The sequence below is a fragment of the Podarcis raffonei genome, chromosome 2, assembly GCF_027172205.1.
Source record: "Podarcis raffonei isolate rPodRaf1 chromosome 2, rPodRaf1.pri, whole genome shotgun sequence".
NCBI classification, from domain to species: Eukaryota; Metazoa; Chordata; class Lepidosauria; order Squamata; family Lacertidae; genus Podarcis; species Podarcis raffonei.
Window position 1 is genome coordinate 50001169 of NC_070603.1, and position 24172 is coordinate 50025340.

General features: G+C 40.0%; 2 protein-coding genes across 8 annotated transcripts in view; one reads left to right on the forward strand and one right to left on the reverse strand.

Annotated features, from left to right (window-relative positions):
• The first annotated feature begins 302 nt into the window (after nt 1-302).
• Nucleotides 303-24172, forward strand: part of KCNIP1 (potassium voltage-gated channel interacting protein 1) — a 546638-nt gene continuing 522768 nt past the window's right edge. Inside the window, exons 1-3 of one of the 7 annotated variants that reach the window (XM_053376528.1) lie at nt 303-470; nt 2336-2423; nt 3822-3930. In XM_053376528.1, coding sequence (XP_053232503.1) covers nt 3882-3930 — 49 coding nt within the window. In that variant the 5' untranslated portion in view covers nt 303-470; nt 2336-2423; nt 3822-3881. Of the gene's footprint in view, nt 471-494; nt 514-935; nt 1081-2335; nt 2424-3821; nt 3931-24172 lie in introns of those variants that run through there. The other 6 variants (XM_053376529.1, XM_053376527.1, XM_053376532.1 and 3 more) reach the window with 6 other exon arrangements.
• LCP2 (lymphocyte cytosolic protein 2) overlaps nt 5164-24172 on the reverse strand; it is a 36075-nt gene continuing 17066 nt past the window's right edge. Inside the window, exons 5-21 of the mRNA XM_053376541.1 lie at nt 23111-23145; nt 21380-21417; nt 19328-19520; nt 18857-18960; nt 18261-18330; nt 17684-17758; nt 16358-16365; nt 16236-16255; nt 16034-16129; nt 13971-14001; nt 13355-13367; nt 10669-10789; nt 9902-9945; nt 9135-9256; nt 6496-6582; nt 6173-6328; nt 5164-5874 (exon numbers count right to left, since the gene is read on the reverse strand). Coding sequence (XP_053232516.1) covers nt 5752-5874; nt 6173-6328; nt 6496-6582; nt 9135-9256; nt 9902-9945; nt 10669-10789; nt 13355-13367; nt 13971-14001; nt 16034-16129; nt 16236-16255; nt 16358-16365; nt 17684-17758; nt 18261-18330; nt 18857-18960; nt 19328-19520; nt 21380-21417; nt 23111-23145 — 1336 coding nt within the window. The 3' untranslated portion in view covers nt 5164-5751. The remainder of the gene's footprint in view (nt 5875-6172; nt 6329-6495; nt 6583-9134; nt 9257-9901; nt 9946-10668; nt 10790-13354; nt 13368-13970; nt 14002-16033; nt 16130-16235; nt 16256-16357; nt 16366-17683; nt 17759-18260; nt 18331-18856; nt 18961-19327; nt 19521-21379; nt 21418-23110; nt 23146-24172) is intronic.

Sequence of the window (24172 nt, forward strand, 5' to 3'; positions counted from 1 at the left end):
AACTATGCTAGCAACTATACCTGTCACGCAGGCATGGTCAAACCTGACCCTCCAGCTGTTTTGGGACTACAATTCCCATCATCCCTGACCACTGGTCCTGTTAGCTAGGGAGAGTTGTAGTCCCAAAACAGCTGGAGGGCCAAGTTAGCAGCACTCGTTAACAAACTACAGTTCTCAGGATTCTCCATGTATGTAAAAAAAGAAAAGAAAAGAAAAGGCATAATCACGCTTTTCAAATGGTGTGAATGGTGTGAATGCGACCTTCAGGTTTTTATGTTGCTATTTAAACTTCTCCTTTCTCCCCGCTGTTAATCACTTCCTGCTCCAGCTCCTTGCGTGGACCTCTCGCTCGAGCTTCCTCAGAGCCCAAAATCCAGGCAGCCTTTTCAGCTCAGTTCACCTTCCCGCTGGCCTCTCCCATTGCCATAAGAATGGCGGGAACTCACGGGAACTCAGTCCCGGCACCTCAGGTGGGTGCCATTGCCCTTCTAACGAGGGAGGTGTTTGTTTGTGGTGAGTCCCGGCAACTCTTTATGGAGGGGGGGAGCACTGAAAAGCTATACATTTATTTATTTTAACTGATAACGGCTAAGGAATGTGTGCTCTTCTGGGGCTTGAAATTTGGATGTGATGGTTCTTTTACTCAGCACTCAAAAAAACCTAGTCAGGTTTTGGGTTGAAAAGATGTGAGCGCGCCTGTAGTTCTCCTCAGAAGCACTGAGAGAGAGAGAAAAACTATTTTTACCCCATTCCCCGCCCCGCAGGAGGGATATTTTATGGCTGTGTGCTAATATCTTGACCCAGGTCACGTCCCCACAATTCAGAGGCTCCCTTTTCCTGCCTCGTGCTGCCGTGAGTAGCAGTGGCGTCGAGCGCGCGGGCGCGCGGATTTCCAGTTTAAAATGGTTCCTTTTGTGAGGCTTGTTGGTCAGCGGCCTCTTGCGGCGTCGCGTCAGATCTGTGGTGAAGAGAAACGCTCTCTCTGAGGAGGCGCCGACACAGGAGTCGAAACTTCTCTCTGCCCAGCCTTCGAGTGGTGGTGGGGATTCGAAGTGCGGCAGTTAGACCCCGCCATTTAGAGTATTTCCCAATAATAAATTATCTGATAATTATAAACCGTGTTCGCTTATCCCTCCAGCACTCTCATTTCTGGTTTCCCTCAGCCACTCAGGAATTTTAATCCACTCAACTCTTTGTTTCCATTACGTTCATTTACCTCAACATTCATCCCCTTTATTGAAATTCTGTCTTATATCTATATGCACACACTAAAAAAAACCAACCTAGCCATTTAAAAAAAAAAGACAACAAAAAAACAACCCCTGGGGCTCAACTAGCAATTTTACCTTTGTTCTAAATGTTCTAAATTCTGTGAGCTTTCCTGGAAGTAATATTTTATACAAGTCTGGAAAGAAAAGTCACTATATTTATAATCCACATAAAATGTTTTACATTTTCCCAACGATTTAAGGGGGGAATAACTTTACATTTGATTCCATAGAGCATACCTGATTAGTCCTAAAGTGTTCAGTGAGAAATGTAATAAAATGTCAACAATGAACCTATGATTAACTTCCAAAGATGACAATATTATTACTGCAATATGATGGCACCCTCTTGTGGTTAAGGATTTTTATAAAAATGGCTGTAGCTAGTTTGAACACAAACTTCTCAGTGTTTGTTTCCCTTTACAAACAGTAAGGAATAATTTTTGTCTTCGGCAGGTGAACTTCTTTTTATTTTCATAGCATATGCTTTCTAGGGAAACCATACAATGTCTTTTAGATAAGTAGCTACAGTCACAGACTTGGAGATGTCATAAAACCTCTGATTTCTCCTTGGGATTACTCACATTCCCTAGTTCAGAAGGATTACATCCACACACAATGAAGATCTGATTCTTCTTTAGTCAGGAGCTTTTTAAAATGATGCCTCCACCAGTACCTAACATACTTGCGGCTTGCCAGATGCAAAATTCCTTATTCCAGTGAGGTCTAAATCTCTAGCTGGTGCCAACTATACTTGTTCATTACAAAATAGTTACAGCTGTATGCTTGTATTGTGTGAACACATACTTAGACTAAAATTATCTTGCCACTGGCTTTTTTTTTAGTCGTGTCAGAAGAGTCTGCTCTCTGTTTGGGGAAGGAGCTGGTTTTCTCATCACAGCTATTTTCCAATTTAGATTATACAGTTTTTAAGCCCTTTGAACAAGTGATCCTTGTAAGGATGTTTTAACACATGAAAGTAAAATTTAAGCATATAAAGCCATTTCTCATATAATTAACCCTAAGAAAGTTACTGATTCTCATTCTGATTTCTTGGTCTTTTTTAGATGTCAAAGAATGATGATGATCAGTTTACTATTGACAATGCAATTAAAAATATGGATAAAATGTTATCTGAACTGAATAAACTTATGGGTAATTATTAATGCTACTATTGTCAGAATGAAGATAATGATTTATTTTCCTATTATGTGATGATTACTGCCTGAAGAGTTCTAGGAAATGATGTATTGTATATGAATCAATATATACAAACTTACCTAACTGCATAAGAAAATAAAGTATTATTCCACTTCCTCTTAATGCATGATGGTTATAACCTGTGCATCTCCTGTTGAAGTCACAATTATTCAGGAACACATTATTTCTGTTAATGTTAAATGTCATTGCTATGTGTCTGCAAATTTTATTTACTACTTTCAAAAGGGGGGAAAGCTACAGCTTTCCCCTGCTCCTATTCAGTGAATGCAGGAGGGGATGACTATGCCTCAAACTATAATTAATGGGTGGGAAACCTTTGGCCTGTGGACCAAATTTGGCATTCTAGGCCTCCCCATTTGGCCCACCAGGCTGTTTTCACCAAGCCATGAACAACTGCCCTATACATGACACCAGATATCAGGTAATGGCAAGACTTTGTGGGCCCTACCAATTGGCAATGCCTGCAAAGTCTGCACAGTGCTTCCCAAGGGATCAAAAACCAGCTAATTGTTGGACACTGCAAGTACTGAGCAAAGATTGCAAGCCCTGTGCTCAGCAGTTCCCAAGCATGGGGCTTGCAAAGCCCTCTTGGATTATTTTCCAAGTGCCTGACAACCAGCTAACTGTTGGGAAGCTCTGTGCAAAGCCCAAACTTTGACAGTTGTCAATCACCAGGCATTATTATGACAACAGATGATTGACCAGTAGATGGTCCCAAACTCCAGTGAAACCCTGCTGAGATGGAGAGAGAAAAAGATGTGGCCAATGGGCCAAAAATGTTCCCTACTTTTGCTGTAATGGCTGTCCTTGTGGGACAACTGTTGCAGCTATACTACTGACAATTGATAGGTTTCATGCCCTCAGAAGCGTTACATTTGCCTACAAATGTCTTCCAATTCTCCCCCAAATGAAAACGTTGTAGCCATTTTTTAATTTCCCAATAGTGAATACAATGGTACCTCGGATTAAGTATTTAATTTTTTTCGGAGGTCTGTTCTTAACCTGAAACTGTTCTTAACCTGAAGCACCACTTTAGCTAATGGGGCCTCCTGCTGCCACCGTGCCACCAGAGCACAATTTTTGTTCTCATCCTGAAGCAAAGTTCTTAACCCGAGGTACTATTTCTGGGTTAGCGGAGTCTGTAACCTGAAGTGTATGTAACCTGAAGCGTATGTAACCCGAGGTACCACTGTAGAGGGTTTGGAGGGGAGGAAGGAAGTAGATTTACCAATAGTGAAAGGGGTCTGTGTGTTGAAATTAGGTGCTCCCTTTCACATGGTTATAAATTTAACAGACTAAATGAATAAATACAGAAATATTGTTGTTCTACAGTAAAAACCCAACTGCTGCTTTGTGATCTTATTCTGAACTTCAGCCATCCAGCTCTAACAGATGTTTCAACAGAAGCTGATGAAAAGAAACGTGAGGAGTCCACAAATCTGTGAGTCCCATTTATTGTCCCTCTTCATTAACACTTTGTCAGTAGTTGGTGCTACATTTAAAAGGGCAAGCTGAAAGATAAATTTTATCTTTCCTAACTTTTTATGCCCCTGGACAATATTGTTCCTTTGAGACACTTTACAAAGTATGTCAAGTGTTGAGTTTTTGAATTGCATGCTATATTTGATTACTAATTAAATTACTGTTTTTCTGTAGTTGGCGTTGGTGTGTTAAGTTAGCTGGTGCTATTCTTTTATTTACTGCACATAGTAGGTGTGTAGAGCAAGCTAAGGAATAAATGGATACAAAAATATATCACCCAAATCCTCAATTTTCAAAAAAACAAAGGAGCAGTGAGCTTTTACTAGAATAGCTTCTTCTCATCCCTTGCATCTCCACTGTGCTCTACTTTTACTGGACACAAAACTGTGCACATTTAATGTTCTTAAATAACAGAAAAAAATATGTCTATAGTATCTTGCCTTATCAGAACATAAGGATGGATTTCTTAATAAAGTGCTGCAGAATTAATGCCAATTATCCAATCCAATTTAACGATTCAGTGATTGGTTTTGATTTTTGAACTCAAACTGACTTTAACACTTTTAGACTGGGCTTCACCCTGCCATGTGATGGAAACATAATTGCAAATTTGTCCTTGATAAGTCAGATGGACAGTGGCTTAAAGTTAGTACTAAGCCATTTTTTGTGTTTGTGAAGTCTAGGCAGGAATTTGAAATAATAGGAATTATTGGTACTGGATAGAATCTATGAGTATATGATTGAATTTCCTATATACATAAAAATGTACAGCTGTCATGCTGCAGTTTATGTAGCTGCCAACAGGTGGCCATGCCAGTTCCAGATGAGCAAGCAGGAACTGCAAACCACTGTGTGCAATGCCTGCCCCCTCCATTAAATGTGGCTGCAATGAGATTTACAGAGGGGGAGGCACTTCAGAAGCCACTCTTTGAAGCACCTTCTCTTCCTTTAAAAAGTGGTGGGGCTTGGGGTGAGCTGTGGTGTTAGGCAAGGTGAGGTATAAAGGGAGGAGGGGTTGGCCAGGTGCGGCTGAATAGTTGGCAAAGAGGTTGGCGTGTAGGTGGAGTTGATGAGTGGAAAGAACAGGGGCAGCAGCTCCTAGTAATTATATGAGGACTAAAGCAATACTTAAAGGGTTGTCATTTGTATTATGGGAGTCCATCTTGTACAGTGGCTAACTTGAAAAGAGACATACAGAGAATGGAAGTTTATTTGTGTGAGAGAAATGGGTAGTAATAAAGGTTAGCAGTGGAAAAAGGAATATAAAAACAGATAGATACTTTATTGATTCTAGCTGCATCTGAAAATGCAGCATCTTAAACTAATTGCTGTTATCATATGTGAAATATAGTACACAGATATAGTTCCCACAAACATTAGACATTAGCATGGATACTGTGTTTGAGAGCATCAAACAACTTGAATACACCAAGCTATTCTCAGGTGAATATGTCTATTGTATTTTATACAACACTACTCCACAAAAAGCATTCACATGTAAAGAAATATGTACACAAATTGTAAGACCACACAGTTATTTTCAGTCTGTGTAATGTTGCATTTCAGACAGTGGCTATCACACACATGAAACTGTCTCATGAAGCGTATGCTTAGTGAGAAGTAATACACTGATGTTTTCAGTTTGAGAACTTAAGGCAAGAAATGAACTTGCATTTTAACATGAAAATAAGAGAAGTTCACCAAATATAAATCAGTTACTCTTCTGGCTTTCTCTTTCAAAGATAAATAGGTGATCCTCCAGGAAATTTTCTGTTATCTTTTAAAGAGATCCAGCCGTGTATGTCAGCAAGCACTGCTTTCTTGAACACCGATCCTTTCCGTCTATCAGTCGAAGAGGCATTCTTCTGAAGTAATCAATTATATCAGCCACCGAAGCAAAATCCTGTGTGGTTTACAGAATGTCAATCAGTCAATGATTCTGACTATAGAGAAAGTTAAAGCAACGTAATTTTGGCTCTTTGTTTTATACAAATTGTTCTTTAGGGACAGTAAATAAACTATCATTGGTTCTAGTTTTTGCTGTTAGCCTAGATTTGATTCTGCTCAGTTACTGCACTCTCATTTGAGAAACCTTGAAGGAGAAGTAGTAAGAAAAGTTGTCATTATGTAGAAAGTATTATATTTAATAAATAATAAATATTAGCATAAATAAATAAATATAAAGTAACATTACATCATACCTCATTTCCTTTTGAGCTAGTTCCTAATATATACACTTTATCTTCCAGTTGGAAACGTATTGGAATATTGTATACTTTAGCACTGTAAAGCACCATCAAGACATAGGGTTGATCAGCAGCCTTCGTTGAGCTGTCTCTTACTAAGAAAGTGCCATCCTAGAAAAGTAACACATTAAAATATTTTTAAGACAAATGTAATCACAACTGTGAACAGAATTGATTGCATTTCGAAGCAAATGTGTTCAGGATTAGTCTTGGAGTGTGTGTTCAATTTCAATATTTTTCTCATATTACTATATTGATGTTATAATTTAACTCTTCACCTGGTTTATGGTCCTAAGAGCAGCTTCTGCATCTGTCCGGGTTATATCAGCAGCATACCATTCCTGATTTAGCGGGAGCTGGTTATACTTGAGCCACATGAAAAGAGAGACAAAGAGCTGTTTATTAGTGAGAATATGGTATTACCAGTGTAGGGCAAAGGAGTACAGAGCTTTGAAAGGCAGGTATGGTATTTATTAACTGAATATGTTACTCGTAAGGTACCCAGTCATTCTTTTCTCCTCTTTATGTTTATAACTGAAGACATTGTTTTGGGGGGGTGTTCCTTATGGAAGTTTGATGTGAAATTGCTGCAGCTCTTGCCCACCAGTCCCCCCCCCGTGTTAATATGACATCAATAGCAATAGCAAAATGCCAGCCCATTTTTAATTATTATTTTCTGACATTTAGTTTAGCTTTCTCCTTATCATGAAAAACAGATAAGTAAAAATAACCTGTTGTATATCTGTAGTATATATGCGTGGAAACTCCTACGTGTTGTTGTTGTTAATGGGCATTTTGTCATGAATGTAGTGATGGATTTGGTGGGAAGTCTCTATAACCACACTTATTATCCACACTTCCTCTTGTCCTGCTGTTTTCTCCTGGGAAAAACTGCTTTTTAGCACTTAATTGTAGTAAATGGCAATTTTCTCTGGATTGATACTTGCTCTGGATTGATACTTGCTCTAAAATGATAGTTTTTCATGGGAAAGGAGCGGGCCAAGTGGGAAACCACTCAGACCCATGATTTTTAGGCACAGGACAAGCAGAAGTGTGCATGAGTCCTTATGCTTGCATTTGCTCCTCACCGGAGCACAACCTAGCCATTTTATTTCTAATGGCTCCAAATACCAAAAGAAACACATCTATGTGCACTGATTGCTGCATGTTGATTGCAACAGCGCACCCAGTTTAGAGAATCTATTTTCACAAGATGTTTATACAGTATAAGACTTTAATTTCAGTACCTACAAGGGATAAATAAATAAATCCTTGCAGAATTGTTGTACAAGCTGTTGCTCCTTGCTACATATGGACTGTTTTTCTTCAGCTTGTCTTACCCAGCTTTCCTATGCTTTGCTCATATGTATTCTGTTATTGGTCCTTATTGGCATAAGTTTAAAAAATAAAATCATAAAATCATGCAAAGCCATCCAAATACATTAGTAATCCAAACACATACAATATATAAAAGACTAGATAGTCACCGTTGAGCAAATCAGGCAACTTTTGATTTAGCTTTAAAAATCTCAGCTAAATACCCTGAAACAATTTTGGTAGTTTTGGGAGTATCATCCCTCAACAAATATTGGATTATAGACCCTTTGTAAATCTATATTTTAAGCTATAAGGGAGTTACCACACCTATCAGCCAATCACCCATTCCCACCACCCTTCTGAGTAATACCCCTCCCCACCCTCTCACTATATATATAAGGGTCTGGTGACTTCTGTTTCAGTGTATCTGAAGAATTGTGCATGCACATGAAACTCATACCAATAACAAACTTAGTTGGTCTCTAAGGTAGTACTGGAAGGAATTTTTTTATTTTGTTTTGATTACGGAAGACCAACACAGCTACCTATCTGTCTCAATAAAGAAGTTAGGAAACTTTCCGGGTCTGTATTAATGTAAATTTTTAACCAGAATTTGAAAGTCATAATCCAGCCCCTAGATTCTAAGAGATGCCGGCCTAACTCTGCACACATAGCTAAATACAGTGGTACCTCTGGTTATGAACGCTCCTGGTTATGCACGCTACGGGCTAAGAGCTCCACTAACCCAGAAGTAGGCGCTCGTGGTTGCGAACTTTGCCCCAGGATGCGGGCAGAAATTGCACGCAGGAGGCGCCATTAGTGAAAGCGCGCTTCAGGTTAAGAACGGTTTCCAGTTATGAATGGACCTCTGGAATGGATTCAGTTCATAACCAGACGTACCACTGTAGGAGACGCATTTTGGATCTTAGAATTTGTTGGAAGGATGCTTGTACATCCTCGACTTTGTTGTTAAAGTCAGTTATCCATAAGGGAATCCCATAAAGGAGTTGAAAAACACTTTTGCACTATAGACCCTAACTGCTGTAGGCACATTCTGGTTACCATCAAAAAAATTAGAATCCTTTAATTCATGCTGCAGTGCATTTAGCTAAGTTGGTTGTCCTGTTACAATGGGTCACCCATTTTAGATTGTAATAAAAGGTGATCCCTAAGTATTTAAAGCTTTTAACTTGTTCGATTTAACTTGTTCCATTTCTTGATCACCAATACACTATTTATATGGGAGCCATTTTGAAAATACTAAGATCTTGGATTTTGAATAATTAATCGCTAGATGATTTCCTTGGCAGTAATGAAAGAATGCTTTTAGATACCTTTGGAGCGCAATTCTGGTGCAGGAGAGGAGAGTGTCATTCGCATATAAAAGTATGGGAACTGCCTTAGGTCCTAACCTAGGAGGGTGGCTATTCACAATGAGTAGATGTTGTTTCATATCATTCAAATATAGATTAAATAGATGTGGGGCAAGAATACAGCCTCATATGTATGCCTTGGAAGGAACTGGGTCTGGTATTCTATCACATAAATTGTTCGTTTGGAATTCACAATATATTAAACATTTTTGATGCTATTATTGTACCTTGTGGTACTGATCCATCGCTTCATTTTCAGCATTGAGAGAATGTGTGAATGGTCTGTTAGGAATTGGTAATGGTGGTCTTCCATCAGCAGGGCCTTTTGAAGCAGTTCTGCCAATATTACCTTCAGAAAAAATGAACATATTTAAAAATTAAATCCAGATGACTTAATGGACATTGGAACATGATTCTAACGAACCACACAAGCTTGACAGGGTCTTGACAAAGTAAAAATGAAATTGACTTCCGATGAGAATATGTTTCATTACAACTTAAATGCTTTAAGCAGTAACTGGCAAACTGAAGGGAAAGAGTAGACAAGTCTGACAGAAAAATAGGCCGCATAACTCACAAAATCTCACAGAAATGCAAAGCGTCAAACATGAGAAGCATTATGACAGACATTCCTAAATGCATTTATTTGATTTATATCAAGGTTAGAGAACCTGGTTCCATCTATTTGCTGCTGGACTATAATGTCCATTATCCCTGGCCACTGTTCATGCTGGATGGGGATCATGGGAATTTGAATCTAAAAATAACTGTTGCGCCAGGTTCCCCATTTCTGATTTAGGTTATTTCATTACTATACTGCTCTAAAACCTTGTAATTCAAGAAACAAAACAACTTGTGTTCAGATAACCTATGCTTCATAAATTTGCATTGTCGCAAAATATTTAATGGAAAAGCTGTTAGTTTGTACTGGCAGCAATCATATGTTTTGAAAATCTAAGCCTGAATATTTATGAGGTATTTATATAGTACATACTTGGCTGAAAATGTGGTGGTAGTGATCCACTTGATGAAAGAGTGCTGTAAAAATAAACAATGATTAGCATGTACAAATGAGATCTGATACTTTGTAAGTGACTAGTTTTATATCTTAGAAATGAGGCCAGAAAATACTTGCTGGTATAGCAGAATTGGTTGCAGGTTGCAACTCTTCTCTTGTTTCAAATTGTTTGTGGGAATCCACAGGATGAATAAAGGAACTATCCGGGACAATGTGTGTATGTATATGTGTGTGTGTGTGTGTGTACGTACTCTTATCTATAGTATGGGAACATAGTCATTCCAGAACTATGCCCACAGAAGCCAGTTTTAAACTGGTATAGCTGGGTGGGGAGGGAGTGGAAAACAGTTACAGTGGTACCTCGGGTTAAGTACTTAATTCGTTCCGGAAGTCCATACTTAACCTGAAACTGTTCTTAACCTGAAGCACCGTTTTAGCTAATGGGGCCTCCTGCTGCCTCCGCGCCGCGAGAGCACAATTTCTGTTCTCATCCTGAAGCAAAGTTCTTAACCTGAAGCAATATTTCTGGGTTAGCGGAGTCTGTAACATGAAGCATATGTAACCTGAAGTGTACGTAACCCAAGGTACCAGTGTACTGGAGTTAGTCTCAATCATGTGAGCAGGATGAATTGCCCTTACTGCATTTGATTCTCATAGAATTTAATTCTGTTATAGAATTAAGAATAGCAATGAACAAGTAATAATAATAGCACACAACTAATGGTCAGTTCAATTCAACAAACCTTTCTGCACCAGGTATCGTCTTGGATGGTAAAAGGCTCTGTTTAGAATGTGGCTTAGGAGATCTGATTGGAAATGTGTTACATTGCAAAAATGGCTGGGGAACTGACCTGTGGTGAATATCTGCAAAACACACACACCAAAAACAAAAACACAGTTAACTGACTCAGATTGGGACAGTGAATAAGAGATTTGTAGAACTACTCAGTTTGTTTTGGAAAAGCTTAGGCATTTCTGACTCATATTCTGGAATTCATTTCAGATTCAAAATGCTGTAGTTCCAGCATAGAAACTATGAGAGTTGAGGTTCCAGCAGATCTTCAAGTTTCACTGACACAGTAGGCTTCACCTTGCATGAACAAAATAACACATTGCATTTATTATTACTACTATTACTATTATTAGTTTTAGTTTATAATAGCCCACCTTTTTCCCTGACAGGGACTCAAGGCAGCTTACAGATAAAAATAAGAACTGCTAAAAAATTAATCATTCAAAACTATTAAATCCTGATAGAATTAATGCTACATTAAAGCGCTTGCACAAATTTAGTATAGTAAGTTTCTGCACAAGAAACCTCTGTCAGTGGCAGAGGAACCCTCTCCGGCACCCAGGGTGGCACAGCCTGTATGGACTGTGCATGTGTGGCATCCTGCATGTGCGCACTCTGTATGGAATGCCGCACATGTGCAGACTATATGGGCTGCCGCTCGCGAGTGGCATCCCGTATGGACGCCGTGCAAGCGGCTGCCCATATGGACTGCGCATGTGTGGCGACCGTACGGGATGCTGCACATGCGCAGTCTGTATGGGATGCCACTTGCGCACGGCGGCCATATGGTCTGCCACTTGTCCATATAGGCTGCCGTGTGAGCGGCATCCCATATGCACGGTTTGCGAATGGCACCCATACAGACTCCGTGCGCCCTCGGCCGCTCTACAGCAGGCGGGAAGCAGGGGCCATCTTGTCACCCCTCCCAAAGTGGCACCCAGGGTGGCCCGCCCCCTCTGCCTCCCCTTCCTACACCCCTGACCTCTGTGAATATACAGTGAGAACCACAGCATCCAGGAAGATTTCTGAATTGATGATAAAATCTGCCCATTTTTGTTAAGTTCCATATCCATCCTGGTGTATTACTAACACTGGTAAAACTGCAGATTTGCTGTCAAATTCCTTATTTGGTGAAATTTGGTACCACTAACATACACTGAAATGCTAGTGGTTGGTAGCCACTTAAAAATGCCCAAAATTCCTGAGATGACCTTGCTTGGTTCACCCAGTCCTGACGGTGATCAGATTTCACAGTTCTAAGAGAGGAGCTCCCCATGTTCCTTGTTCAGTCTTTTAGCAGACTGAAGCAGATACTTGTGGTCACTATTGATAGGCGTAACTGCATGCAAGGTATTCAGCATTCAGGGATTTATAGATCAAAATAAGTTGTTGTTTAGTCATTTAGTTGTGTCCGACTCTTCGTGACTCCATGGACCAGAGCACGTCTTCCACTGCCTCCCGCAGTTTGGTTAAACTCATGTTGGTAACTTCGAGAACACTGTCCAACCATCTCGTCCTCTGTCGTCCCCTTCTCCTAGTGCCCTCAATTTTTCCCAGCATCAGGGTCTTTTCCAGGGAGTCTTCTCTTCTCATAATGTAGCCAGAGTATTGGAGCCTCAGCTTCAGTATCTGTTCTTCCAGTGAGCACTCAGGGCTGATTTCCTTCAGAATGGATAGGTTTGATCTTCTTGCAGTCCATGAGACTCCCAAGAGTCTCCTCCAGCACCATCAATTCTTCGGCGATCAGCCTTCTTTATGGTCCAGCTCTCAAAATAAGTACATGGGAAGAAAAAACCACTAGGAGGCAGACAACTATATATTGTATTAACTGAAATTTCCAAGCAGCTTTTAAAGGCAAATTTATGTAGGCTACTCTTGAAGTATAACAGTGACGGCTGAAACTGATAAATTAAGGATTAAGGTAAAGGTAAAGGTACCCCTGCCCGTACGGGCCAGTCGTGTCCGACTCTAGGGTTGTGCGCCCATCTCACTTAAGAGGCCGGGGGCCAGCGCTGGCCCGAGACACTTCCGGGTCACGTGGCCAGCGTGACGAAGCTGCTCTGGCGAGCCAGCACCAGCACAGCACACGGAAACGCCGTTTACCTTCCCGCTATAAAGCGGTACCTATTTATCTACTTGCACTTAGGGGTGCTTTCGAACTGCTAGGTGGGCAGGAGCTGGGACCGAAAGACGGGAGCTCACCCCGCCGCGGGGATTCGAGCCGCCGACCATACGATCGGCAAGTCCTAGGCACCGAGGTTTTACCCACAGTGCCACCCGCGTCCCAAATTAAGGATTAGTTTGACATAATTTTTCTGGAGTACAGTTGCTGAAAGAAAATAATCTTGGCTACCATTACATTTTAGGATTCCATGCATGGAGATGGGTCCAGTAGTATTCCAATGTGGCAATCCTGAAAGCAGTTTGAGTTCCAGTGAAATAAAGTGGAATTTAGTATCACCTTTTTCTTCCTTCAGATTTCCTTAGAAATTTGCCAACTTTTTCGGAAGCCTTTTACTTAGCTCCTTAGTGGTCATCCCTAACTGGAAGAACGCCTAAGCAAGCTGAACTGCATGTTCAAATAAATATCAACAATAATGATAGTAATAGGAATAATTAAGAAATACATTACATACTGCCATCTTCCATCTGAAAGAAGAAGAAAAGGGTTGTCACTTAATTAAAGATATTAGCTGATTATCATGGGCTGTATTCAAAGCAGTACTAAGCAGTGCTTGCCTGATGGAAAAATCTTCCCTCTCCTCCCCTTGTGTGCTGTTCTGGGGGTTCTCCTGATCCCCCCCCCAGAAGATGTGGAGAGGGTGAGGGAGAATGAGGGGGAAGTCCTGTTTTGCTAGCGGGAATCATTGTGTTGGCTTCTGCTAGTGCAACAATTTAGTTGAATATGGCCCTAATAAGCATATGTCATATGAACTAAATAGCTTTAAAGGCAAAAAAGCATTATTTCTTCTTTTAGATAATGCACATGTGGCACAGCAGGTATCATCTTAGAATAGTTATTTTCTCTAGTTTCATTTTCTCTAGCCTTAATTCAGGAAAACAGCTTGTTTTATTAGAAGGTATGTGATGTAGTTCTTAAAGTTAGGCAGATGTGAGCCTACTCTGTTCCTGGAGCAGGAAATGTTTTCAGATCAAGTACAGTGAGATTTAAACACTTGGCTCTCCCCAAAATAAGATTCAATTGTAGCAAATTAAATATAGTTTCTACACTTTCTCAAAATGCATACTTACTTCTGTCTTCCTTTCAGCTATCTGATTGTTCCTATAGGAAAGAAAGATAAAAATAATTGTATGTATCATGAGACTAGCTGGTACACTCAATATTTAAGAAAAAACATTGCTTGCAATTTACTGCCTAGTTATTTTGCTAGTCAACCTCCATCAAAGAGGCTAGAATTTAAAATTTTAGTTTCTAGGTGAAAATGTGTTTGTTATAAGCAAGGAACACCCATCTTGGGCACTGAGCATAAAAGAGCCTTGAGGGATCAGAAGTCCCATCTAGGCTATCATCCTGTTCTCACAGTGGCCAGGTGCCTATGGGAAACTTGCAAACAGGACTCAAGTGCAACTCTCCGCTTGTACTTCCAGCAGCTGGTATTCAGAGGCATACTGCCCCCAGCAGTAATAGCTTAAAGGTAAAGGTACCCCTGCCTGTACGGGCCAGTCGTGTCCGACTCTAGGGTTGTGCGCTCATCTCACTTAAGAGGCCGGGGGGGGCAGCGCTGGCCGGAGACACTTCCGGGTCACGTGGCCAGCGTGATGAAGCTGCTCTGGCGAGCCAGCACCAGCGCAGCACACGGAAACGCCGTTTACCTTCCCGCTATAAAGCGGTACCTATTTATCTACTTGCACTTAGGGGTGCTTTCGAACTGCTAGGTGGGCAGGAGCTGGGACCCAAAGACGGGAGCTCACCCTGCCGCAGGGATTCGAACCGCCGACCATACAATCAGCAAGTCCTAGGCACCGAGGTTTTACCCACAGCGCCACCCGCATCCCCAATAATAGCTTAAAGGTAAAGGTAAAGGTACCCCTGCCCGTTTGGGCCAGCCTTGCCAGACTCTAGGGTTGTGCGCTCATCTCACTCTATAGGCCGGGAGCCAGCGCTGTCCGCAGACACTTCCGGGTCACGTGGCCAGCGTGACAAGCTGCATCTGGCGAGCCAGCGCAGCACACGGAACGCCGTTTGCCTTCCCGCTGGTAAGCGGTCCCTATTTATCTACTTGCACCCGGAGGTGCTTTCGAACTGCTAGGTTGGCAGGCACTGGGACTGAACGATGGGAGCGCACCCCGCCGCGGGGATTCGAACCAAGGCCGTGTGATCGGCAAGTCCTAGGCGCTGAGGTTTTACCCACAGCGCCACCCGCGTCCCTTAATAATAGCTTAGCCCTCCGTTAATTTATCTGATCCTTTTAAAGTCATCCAATTTGGTGGCCATCACTATATCTTGTGGGAGAGAATTCCAGAGTGTAGCTGTGTGCTGAGTGAGGAAGTATCAGCCCTGAATTTTCCAACATTTAGCCTCATTGGATGGCCTTTAATTCTAGTATTACGAGAAAGGGGAAAAAACCCTCTATCCACTTTGTACCATGTATAATGTACACCTTTATCATGTCTCCTGTTACTTGCCTTCTCCCCCTAAACTGAAAACTCCCACATATTGCAACCTTCTCATTTTAATGCCCATACACTTGGTCTGGAAAGTTCCTTTTGGAGCTCCTCATAATCCCTTTTTATTTTAACCATTCTGACCAATTTGATCAGCTAATCTGACTACCTTACTGCTTACCCTCTAACTCTAAACTACTAATGAACAAGTTAAAAAGCACAGAACCCAATACTGAACTTTGGAGGACACCCACTTCCTACATCTTTCCATTGGGAGAACTACCTATTAATCCCTACTCTTTTCTTGTTTCTTAACCAATTCCTGGTCCATAAGAGGGCTGTCATCTTATCCTATATAACACTTTAATCTTGCACATTTTCCTCCAGTTTAACTTTTTTAAAGATGACTCTCTGCTAAATCATTACTCTTTGCCTGAACATTCAGTTACAAATGTATTTCATTCCAATTACAAAATGAACCCACCCACCTACCACTGCAAAATATGTTATTATATGGCAGAAAAAAGCCTGAGTATTCATCTTCTGACAAGTGGATCAAAGGCATGCTAGATATTAGAGCTATGCAACCAATATATTAGTAGGAAGGTCAGGAAATAACAAATCACTATATTACATATTTTGTATGCTTACACTAAGTTTTTTTAAAAAAATTGTAAATGTAGGTTTACTTTATAGGTGGTGGCATCCTTCTAGAGGCAGCATTGTTTCTGTCATAGCTATCAGCTGATGGTACTGGAGGCTTCTGTATCTTTTCTAACTCTTTTCTAAAATAAAAGAGAAAAACAGCAAAGAATAGGGTTGATTACTTTTGGTCTGCCATGCTAAGCAGTTAATTGTGATAATCTGTGTCACAGAAAATAAAATATTTACCTCAGCTGAGGGGTCAAAGGCTATAAGGAAGGAATAAAGGAAGGTCAAATTAAATGAAAGGGTAAAATATATATTTAAAACGGATTAAAATGTAATACAGTAGAAGTGAAGACATTTCTTACCATTTTGCCTGAAAAGATGAAATAAAAAGAAAAAAAAGTTAGTTAAAGTAGCTAGTTGTGATCGGTGACCACTGTCATGATCAAGTTTAATTGTGTGACTTTAGGACTGTCACAATTTGACTCTGAGAGTATGTTTGTTAACCTACTGCATAGAATACAAAAATAGGTGGTGTTTTCTCTTCTCTCTCTCATAAATCTAAGACATCTTATATGGTATCTCTGAAAATGAAAGTGCTCACGTGATTATTTCCTTTTCACAAAGCAAGTATGTCACTGACAACTGAGTTGTAAATCTCTCTTTACTTTGGCATGTCTGAGGATAGGAATATACAGTGCGTCAACCCTATCTATTTCCTTTTACCAGCTTTTAAATGTTGTGATAACCTCTAGAGAGGCAATAAGGTAAAACATTTCATACTTGTATTACTGAAGCTAAACTGAATTAATTTATAAGCATGCAACTTACTAAGGAAAGTTTGCAGTATTTGAAATGCTAAAAGACTGAGTCTTGAGAGCCTGTCTTATTGTTCAAGTCTATTCACCACTACACCTTATTAATAGTTGCTACTTCTGTTACTTTAACTGATATTTTAGATTGCCTTTTTCTGATTATCTCTCAGAATCAGGTAGTAATGTATAATGATGAAGTTTAGCTTAAAATGCTACTACAGTGAGTTACTTTTCCTTTCTAATCACCAACAAGCCATATCAAGTTTTTCAGAAGGACATCTTAGTATGTTTTGCCCACAATAGCCCACAGTTTGACTTTTCAGGTCATAGTTGTAAGTTTTGTAGTAGCTTACAGCACATATTTGTTCATACCCTCCCCATTTATGTTACAGGTAGGTAGCTGTGTTGGTCTGCTGTAGTCGAAACAAAATAAAAAAATTCCTTCCAGTAGCACCTTAGAGACCAACTAAGTTTGTTATTGGTATGAGCTTTCGTGTGCATACACACTTCTTCAGATACACTGAAACAGAAGCCACCAGACCCTTATATATAGTGAGAGGGTGGGGAGGGGTTTTACTCAGGTGGTGGGAATGGGTGATTGGCTGATAGGTGTGGTAACAACCACACCCATTCGCACCACCCTTCTGAGTAAAACCCCTCCCCACCCTCTCACTATATATAAGGGTCTGGTGGCTTCTGTTTCAGTGTATCTGAAGAAGTGTGCATGCACACTAAAGCTCATACCAATCACAAACTTAGTTGGTGTCAAAGGTGCTACTGGAAGGAATTTTTTTATTTTGTTTCCCCATTTATGGTCAGCTTATTTTAGTGCTTTGTACAATGTCTGGCAGTTTATAGCTATGAACCAATGCCTACCTGATCGTAGGATGTCTCTGTCAAATGGAGGCCCAGATTTTTCCAGTGAGGGCTTTTTGCTTCTATCTATGGGAGCTGGTGACAGTGAGAAACAAAAAATATTTTGTTAAACTTGGTGCTAATACTTTATTTTAGACTTTTAAAACCCCTCTACATTCAGAAAATACTCAAGCAGTTTATAGTTATCTGGTACAAAACATAACACAGATCATAAAATAGTATTAAAAGCTTAAAAAAAGAAGAATTAAGAATGGCAGAAATAAAGTTGACTAATTTGGGACAATTTGGAAAAAAATTAAAGCTTTCAACACTGAAAACATAAAAATCTTGGGGCTTGCTTCACTTCTAAGTGAAGTGAATTCCTGACAGCTGTCTGGATATGAATTTCAGCACAGTATTTCAGTAATTCTTATAAAGTAATATTCCTTTTTAGAGTTAAAATAAGAAATTGTTTAACAATTAGTTGCAGGTTGTGAGAAAAGCTGGAAGGACAGATGTAAAAATAATGCTTTATGTTTAAAGCAATGTAAATATACTAAAGGATGCAGTTTTTAAAAGGTTAAATAAAAGCACTTACGTGTAAAGGGTTTGATGCTTTTTTCTCTGATACTCTCATTATTGCTTGAAGGAGAAAGGAAATGTGGCTGCTAAAGTAATAGATTTAGTAAATACTGTGTCTAGCAGAATGGTAATTACAGACTTGATTTTAATCTATTGAGATTATTTGAAGGTATTTCATAGCTGCCAACCAGTGTTCAAAATAACCAAGTATCACAGAACTGTTGCTTTCCTGTTTTACTTCCTCCACCCCCCCCCCATGTCTGGATCTATTTCCAGTTAAACTAGGGTTGTGAATCTACACAATTTTGAAACATGCTGAATTTTTTGTTTTTGTTTTGCTAGTCCAGCGCTGATTGACGTGTGCAGTGTAATCTGGCCATACTAGATACTGGCCAACTACAACAAAATAATAATGCAAACAACTGGTGACATTTTCAGAAATAGGGCTGGTGAATTATTCTGGTAAGGTATTAAAAAGGCTTTTCCAAAGCTGATACACAGTTGTGTAGCAGTTCCTCACTGATTGACTGTGGTTTGCTATGCACTTAATCCCCAGGAAAAAAATAAATACAAAATGAAACAGTACATTCTTTTTGCACCAATGGAACCTACCCCAGGGCTTCTGCCTCCACTTGGTGGTACAGGGGAAGATTCAGGCCTTTTTGGTGGAATGGGAGGCTGAGTAGATATTTTAGACCTTTCTGCCGGATGTCGATCTGAAGAAAGGAATAACATTAACAAAATAACAGAATATATGGGGTGGGTGGGCATCCTTCTTGCTTGATCTCATTAAAAAGACACATCTTTATATACTTTGAGACGTCATTTGAGAGAACTAAATTAATCCATTGAGGAAATAAAGCACATTTTCAAGCTTGTAGTTGGTTTACCCAGAAGGGGGCACAAAAATGTTATGAAAGCTCAAGTAAAATGAAGTTTCAAAATGAATTATTTTAAAATTGCCAATAAGAGTTGGTATTTAGAAAACAAAAAATGTTTTCTGTGTCTCCTTCCCAAAACTAGACAATACTCTCTAATGCATTTCATAAATGAAAAGTGTGAAAGAACATTTGACATGGTTACCTATGTATTCTGAGGCAGCTGGTATTAAAGTGGGAGGAAATAAGGTGTTTCGGTGTGTGTCATCATCATTTGATGGAGGAGGTTCATAATCTGCTTCATCTTCAGCACCATCTTGATCATTGGGTGTTTCATAGTCCACACCATCTTCATGCTCCGGGTCATCTGGGCTTTCATAATCATCATCACTTTCATCCTGTCAAAACAGAAGTATCAGACTGTCAAAAATATCTTAATGTAGCAAGGTTGTATTGTTACATCCCTGTGCTTTCCATTGCTGAATGAAAGTGAATTCTAGAGTTCATGAGAAATTGTAACAAAGCCTTATTCATTTAAATTGGGGAAGAATGATACATAAAAAACTCACAGGTTTGAATAAATGGGAATTGTTTACAAGTGACTGTGTTTTGATGGTGTTACAGCAGAGAAGACTAGTGTCTTCTTGGAGGCATCCTACTTTTGTGTACAGCAGGGATAGCCAACCTAGGGCCCTTCAGATGTGGACTACAACTCCCATCATCCCTGACCACTGGCCACACTGGCTGGTGCTGATGGGAATTTCACTCCAAAACATCTAGATGGCACCATGTTGGCTACACCTGCTGTATAACATTACATTAGAACAGTGTTAGTGTTGCAGAGGAGGGAAAAATACATTTTGTTCAATTTAGTATACTAGCAATCTACTGAATCAAGAAACGTGATATGAGGCTGGCAAGAAGGCTTAAGCTGGAGGGTGGGCACATCACTTGGATACACAGCAGACAGGCTGAAGGCCAGCTGTTTTTGCAGAAGGAAAACCTAATCACTTCCATCAGCAACAATACTGCATCTGATACTGCAGGACTGTAGCTATCTGGGAGCTCTATACACCAGTCACCAGCAGATTGTTTATTGGGTACCACTTTAGCCTGTATATTAGAAGAAGTTTGAGTTGTACTACAAGTGTCTGCAGAGAGCTAGGGAACGGGTCTCAACCCAGAGCTCCCAGCAGCCACACTGATGCTCTTGTTCCTATGTGAATCTGGTATACTCAGCTTGGGGATTTATAGTGCTATTTAGGCTACAATGCTAGCCTGCCTGAGCATCCAGTCAGCCTGCACATCCAGTCAGTCTGAGTATCCAGTCTCAGAAGACCAGGCCGTATAAAGTTAAGGCCCAAAAGTTTGATCAACCTGAGCAACTTGTTTCTGGTATGAAAACTTTGGGCTGTATTCAACTACGTCTTACTGTGAAGAGACCTATTATAATTAATATATTATGTTCATTAATCTCAATGGGTCTACTCTGTGCAACACTTTGTTGAATAATACCCATTGCCTAGCCCCTACTTTTTTAATGGATGCTGCCTTGAAACACGTACTCTTCTTGACTCTGACCCCTCCGATTACATTTTTAGACCCTCCATTCACATTCAAGGAAATATGAGTAAATGCCCCTGCAGACCTTCCCTGTCATGGACTGAGAACACAGAGCAATACACACAGGGACACTGGGGTAGTGGGTGGGGCTTGCGTATGAACACAGAGTGTTCACATGAACATGCCCTCTTGTGCCTTCATATACTCAGATGCAACATCAGAGTATCAGAGAAGAAGAGAAGAGAACAAAACCCTCATAGGTGAACTCCTATGGCACTTGTCTTTTGAGCTCTAGAATTCAGTTATATCTGCCTCAAGCATTTAATTGTGCAAATCGGATAAGATTTCTCAGACTGGACCTCCAGTGAAACATTGGTAACCAGTTAATTGGAAATATATTATTTTCATATGTGCCCCCTTCAAACATGCCTCTATTTCCTTGAACTTGTAGAATAGGCAAGCAGCTGGCCTTTCTGAACAGTCCCAGAGAATGAGATAATCAAGGATGTTTACTCCATCTATCTTAAAAAGTTGAAGAAATCTTATTTTTTATTTTGTCAAGTTTCAATAGCAGCTTCAGCCCCCAAACAACCTACATTGGATGCCTCTAAAGAGGAACATATGAGTGCAGTGATATTTGCCATGTCATTCTTTTAAGCTGAATACATTTGTAGTGTTGATAAAAAATACTTACAAAGGAAGACCAACCATCACCTTCATCCCGTCTATATTCTATGGAAAGGCAACAAAAATCACACAGCAGCTATAAATCTCCAAGTTCATGATGGTTTTACAATTAACAATTAAATAACTACAAGAATAGTTGTGGCAGACATTAATGAAACAGCCAAGGCTGATTCACACATGCATACATATTACCTGGTCAGTCACCTCAGTTGAGAAACATTGTATAAAGTGATATAAAAGCTCTCTGGGTATTGTTTGATGATGTTCATTTCACACATATTGCCATATGAATAGGAAAATAAGGACAGTTCCAGATGCACAACTCAGCAAATTTTAGATAACCAACACATGTGTGATTAATATATAATGATCTCTATCAAATAAAACATGAAATATTAGGTCAAGAATTACTTTCATGTGCACATGATCCAATTTACACTAGGGAATTGAATAAAGTATTCAATTCTGCAGCTCTGGCACCAATCATCAATTGGCATATATGTTAAGATAAAACCTTAACAGTAAATTCTAGCGTCGTAAAAATCACATTAAAATCTGACCGTATGCTCTGTAAAAGGATTGTTTTGGCTGTATGAGATTTCAAAAGAAGCACTTTCACTGTATGGCCCAGGCCCAGAGCTGAGGTACATACCTTGGCTTAATAAGCTGTGGTATGCATGATCCTTGTTCCTTTGTGCTCTATCCTCATGCTGCCCTTTCCTTTCTCTATAGTCACCAGGATAAAAACAAGTTAGGATCTTAAACCAGTGTCAAGTTTCTGGCTTCTTGGTCCTGGTAACCATACCACATAACAGGAAACAACAAAGACTTCCTCTTTTGAGAAAAGGGGGGAAAGCCAGCATGAGGATGGAGTACAGAGGCAAAGGGGGCCCATGCAGATATTGCCTTATTAAGTGAAAAATGTAACTCCACACTAGGCTTCTTGAGCAGCTTTACAACTGCATGAGTGTACAATTGCTTCTTTGAAAATATATAAGAATTAGCATAAGGAGAATTAGAAATTCTGTGTACATTACTATGGATCAGTTTTTCTTGTGCTACATTTTGTTTATAAACACTAGCATGTTATATATTTCCCCACTGAATAAGAAAAGGTTTGATCCATTTAAAACTTGCATTTAGGTTCCCCTGAAATAAATGTGAAAAGTTAGACATGACTTAAGTCCCATTGATTTTAATAGGAACTAAATGCAATTAACTTAGGGAGCAATCAAAACCAATGATTTGTTGGGATGAGAGGGGTTTGGAAAAGGTGGATTTCTGGCTGAGCCTGGGCTCAGCTGGCACTATGTTGGCTAAAGTCTGCCGTCCTGGCTCAACTGTACATACACTGTGTGAGTCTTCTATTCTGGCTCAGCTGCTTCTGCTGAATGGAAAACCAACACAGTGTATATCCAAACTCTTATTCCAAACTCCATTCAGGTCATGTAACCTAGCAACCCAGTGGAAATTAAGTGGCAAAAAGGGTGGTGCAAGTCAAACTCAATTTTAAACATTTAGTTTCTCCTCCGCTAGTCTTGGACTGCTTCTAAAAAAAGTCTGCACCAGCACAGTCTACCATGGTGTAAATTACAATGTCTTCCTGTAGTTTGGATTGCTCTGCTAGTCTGGATCCAATCCATAGACAGAGAACACTACAGAACAAAACTGAATTTGAAGAGGGTGGCTTCTAAATATCTGGAAAGTGGACACAGATATAAATTGGCAGTGTATTTACCTGGATTTTCAGGTACCTTCTGTGTTTGTGACCTGCTGCAATTTTGGGAGGAAAATGAGAAAGTTAATAGTTCATATTTCAATTATAAATTGAATATATTTGAGGTGAGCATTATAATACCTAGCCATCATGTATCCAAATAAATGTGCATTTTAACCGACATCATTTAGGCAAAACGTGCCAAAATACAGTGCCTAAAATGATAACATGTAAAATCCTGGCAAAGTGCAAAAGATCTGTAACATAACACCTGGAAGAATAAGGTTGTGTGGTTAAACAGATGCCATTTGCCACTGTCCTGTGAGATTCCCCAACTTTGCCCCTCTTTGCTGCCTGTAGTTTTGTGAGGCAAAAAACTTTGCAGCACACTGACATGATATGTTTGGTATAACTTTGTTGCCAGGGAGGAAAGCAAGGAATAAATAGAGGACTGGTGTTTTTAGCAACAATCAGAGGTATCCTACAGCTTCTTGTTGCTGCCTCAGATACTTCCTTTGAGCAAATACAGTAAAATCACAAATGAGTATCTTGTTTTGCAGTTTTGAACAACAAGCTCTTTGAGGCCAGTGCTCCTCCCATGAACACCGAGGGAGAAATAAGTTTCTCTTTATTAAAAGCTAAAACCTCAGAAGTAGCATTTTAAAGCAGGAGCAACTGACTGCCCCAGCAAACCGATCTCAGTTTAAGTAGCCCAATGTGCTCCTCTGGGATATATGCAAACCACAATAACCTCTGAAGTGGTTTACAAGGATACAATACAGAAAATATATATATACCGTATTTAAAACAACAAAATCAGTTAAAAAGCCTGCTTCAGTTTAAAAGCCTGCAAGAGGAAGAAGAAGAAGAAGAAGAAGAAGAAGAAGAAGAAGAAGAAGAAGAAGAAGTCTTCCATAGACAATGGAAATTCAGTACGAAGGGTCTGACCTCAACTAGAAGGAAGTTCCAGAAAATTCAGTCTACAATGCTAAACACACAGCTCCTGGTGCGTAAGAACAGTGACTCCCCTAAAGTTGTCAGTGATCAAGCAGGGATATAAAGGATTAGGCAGTTTACGACCCA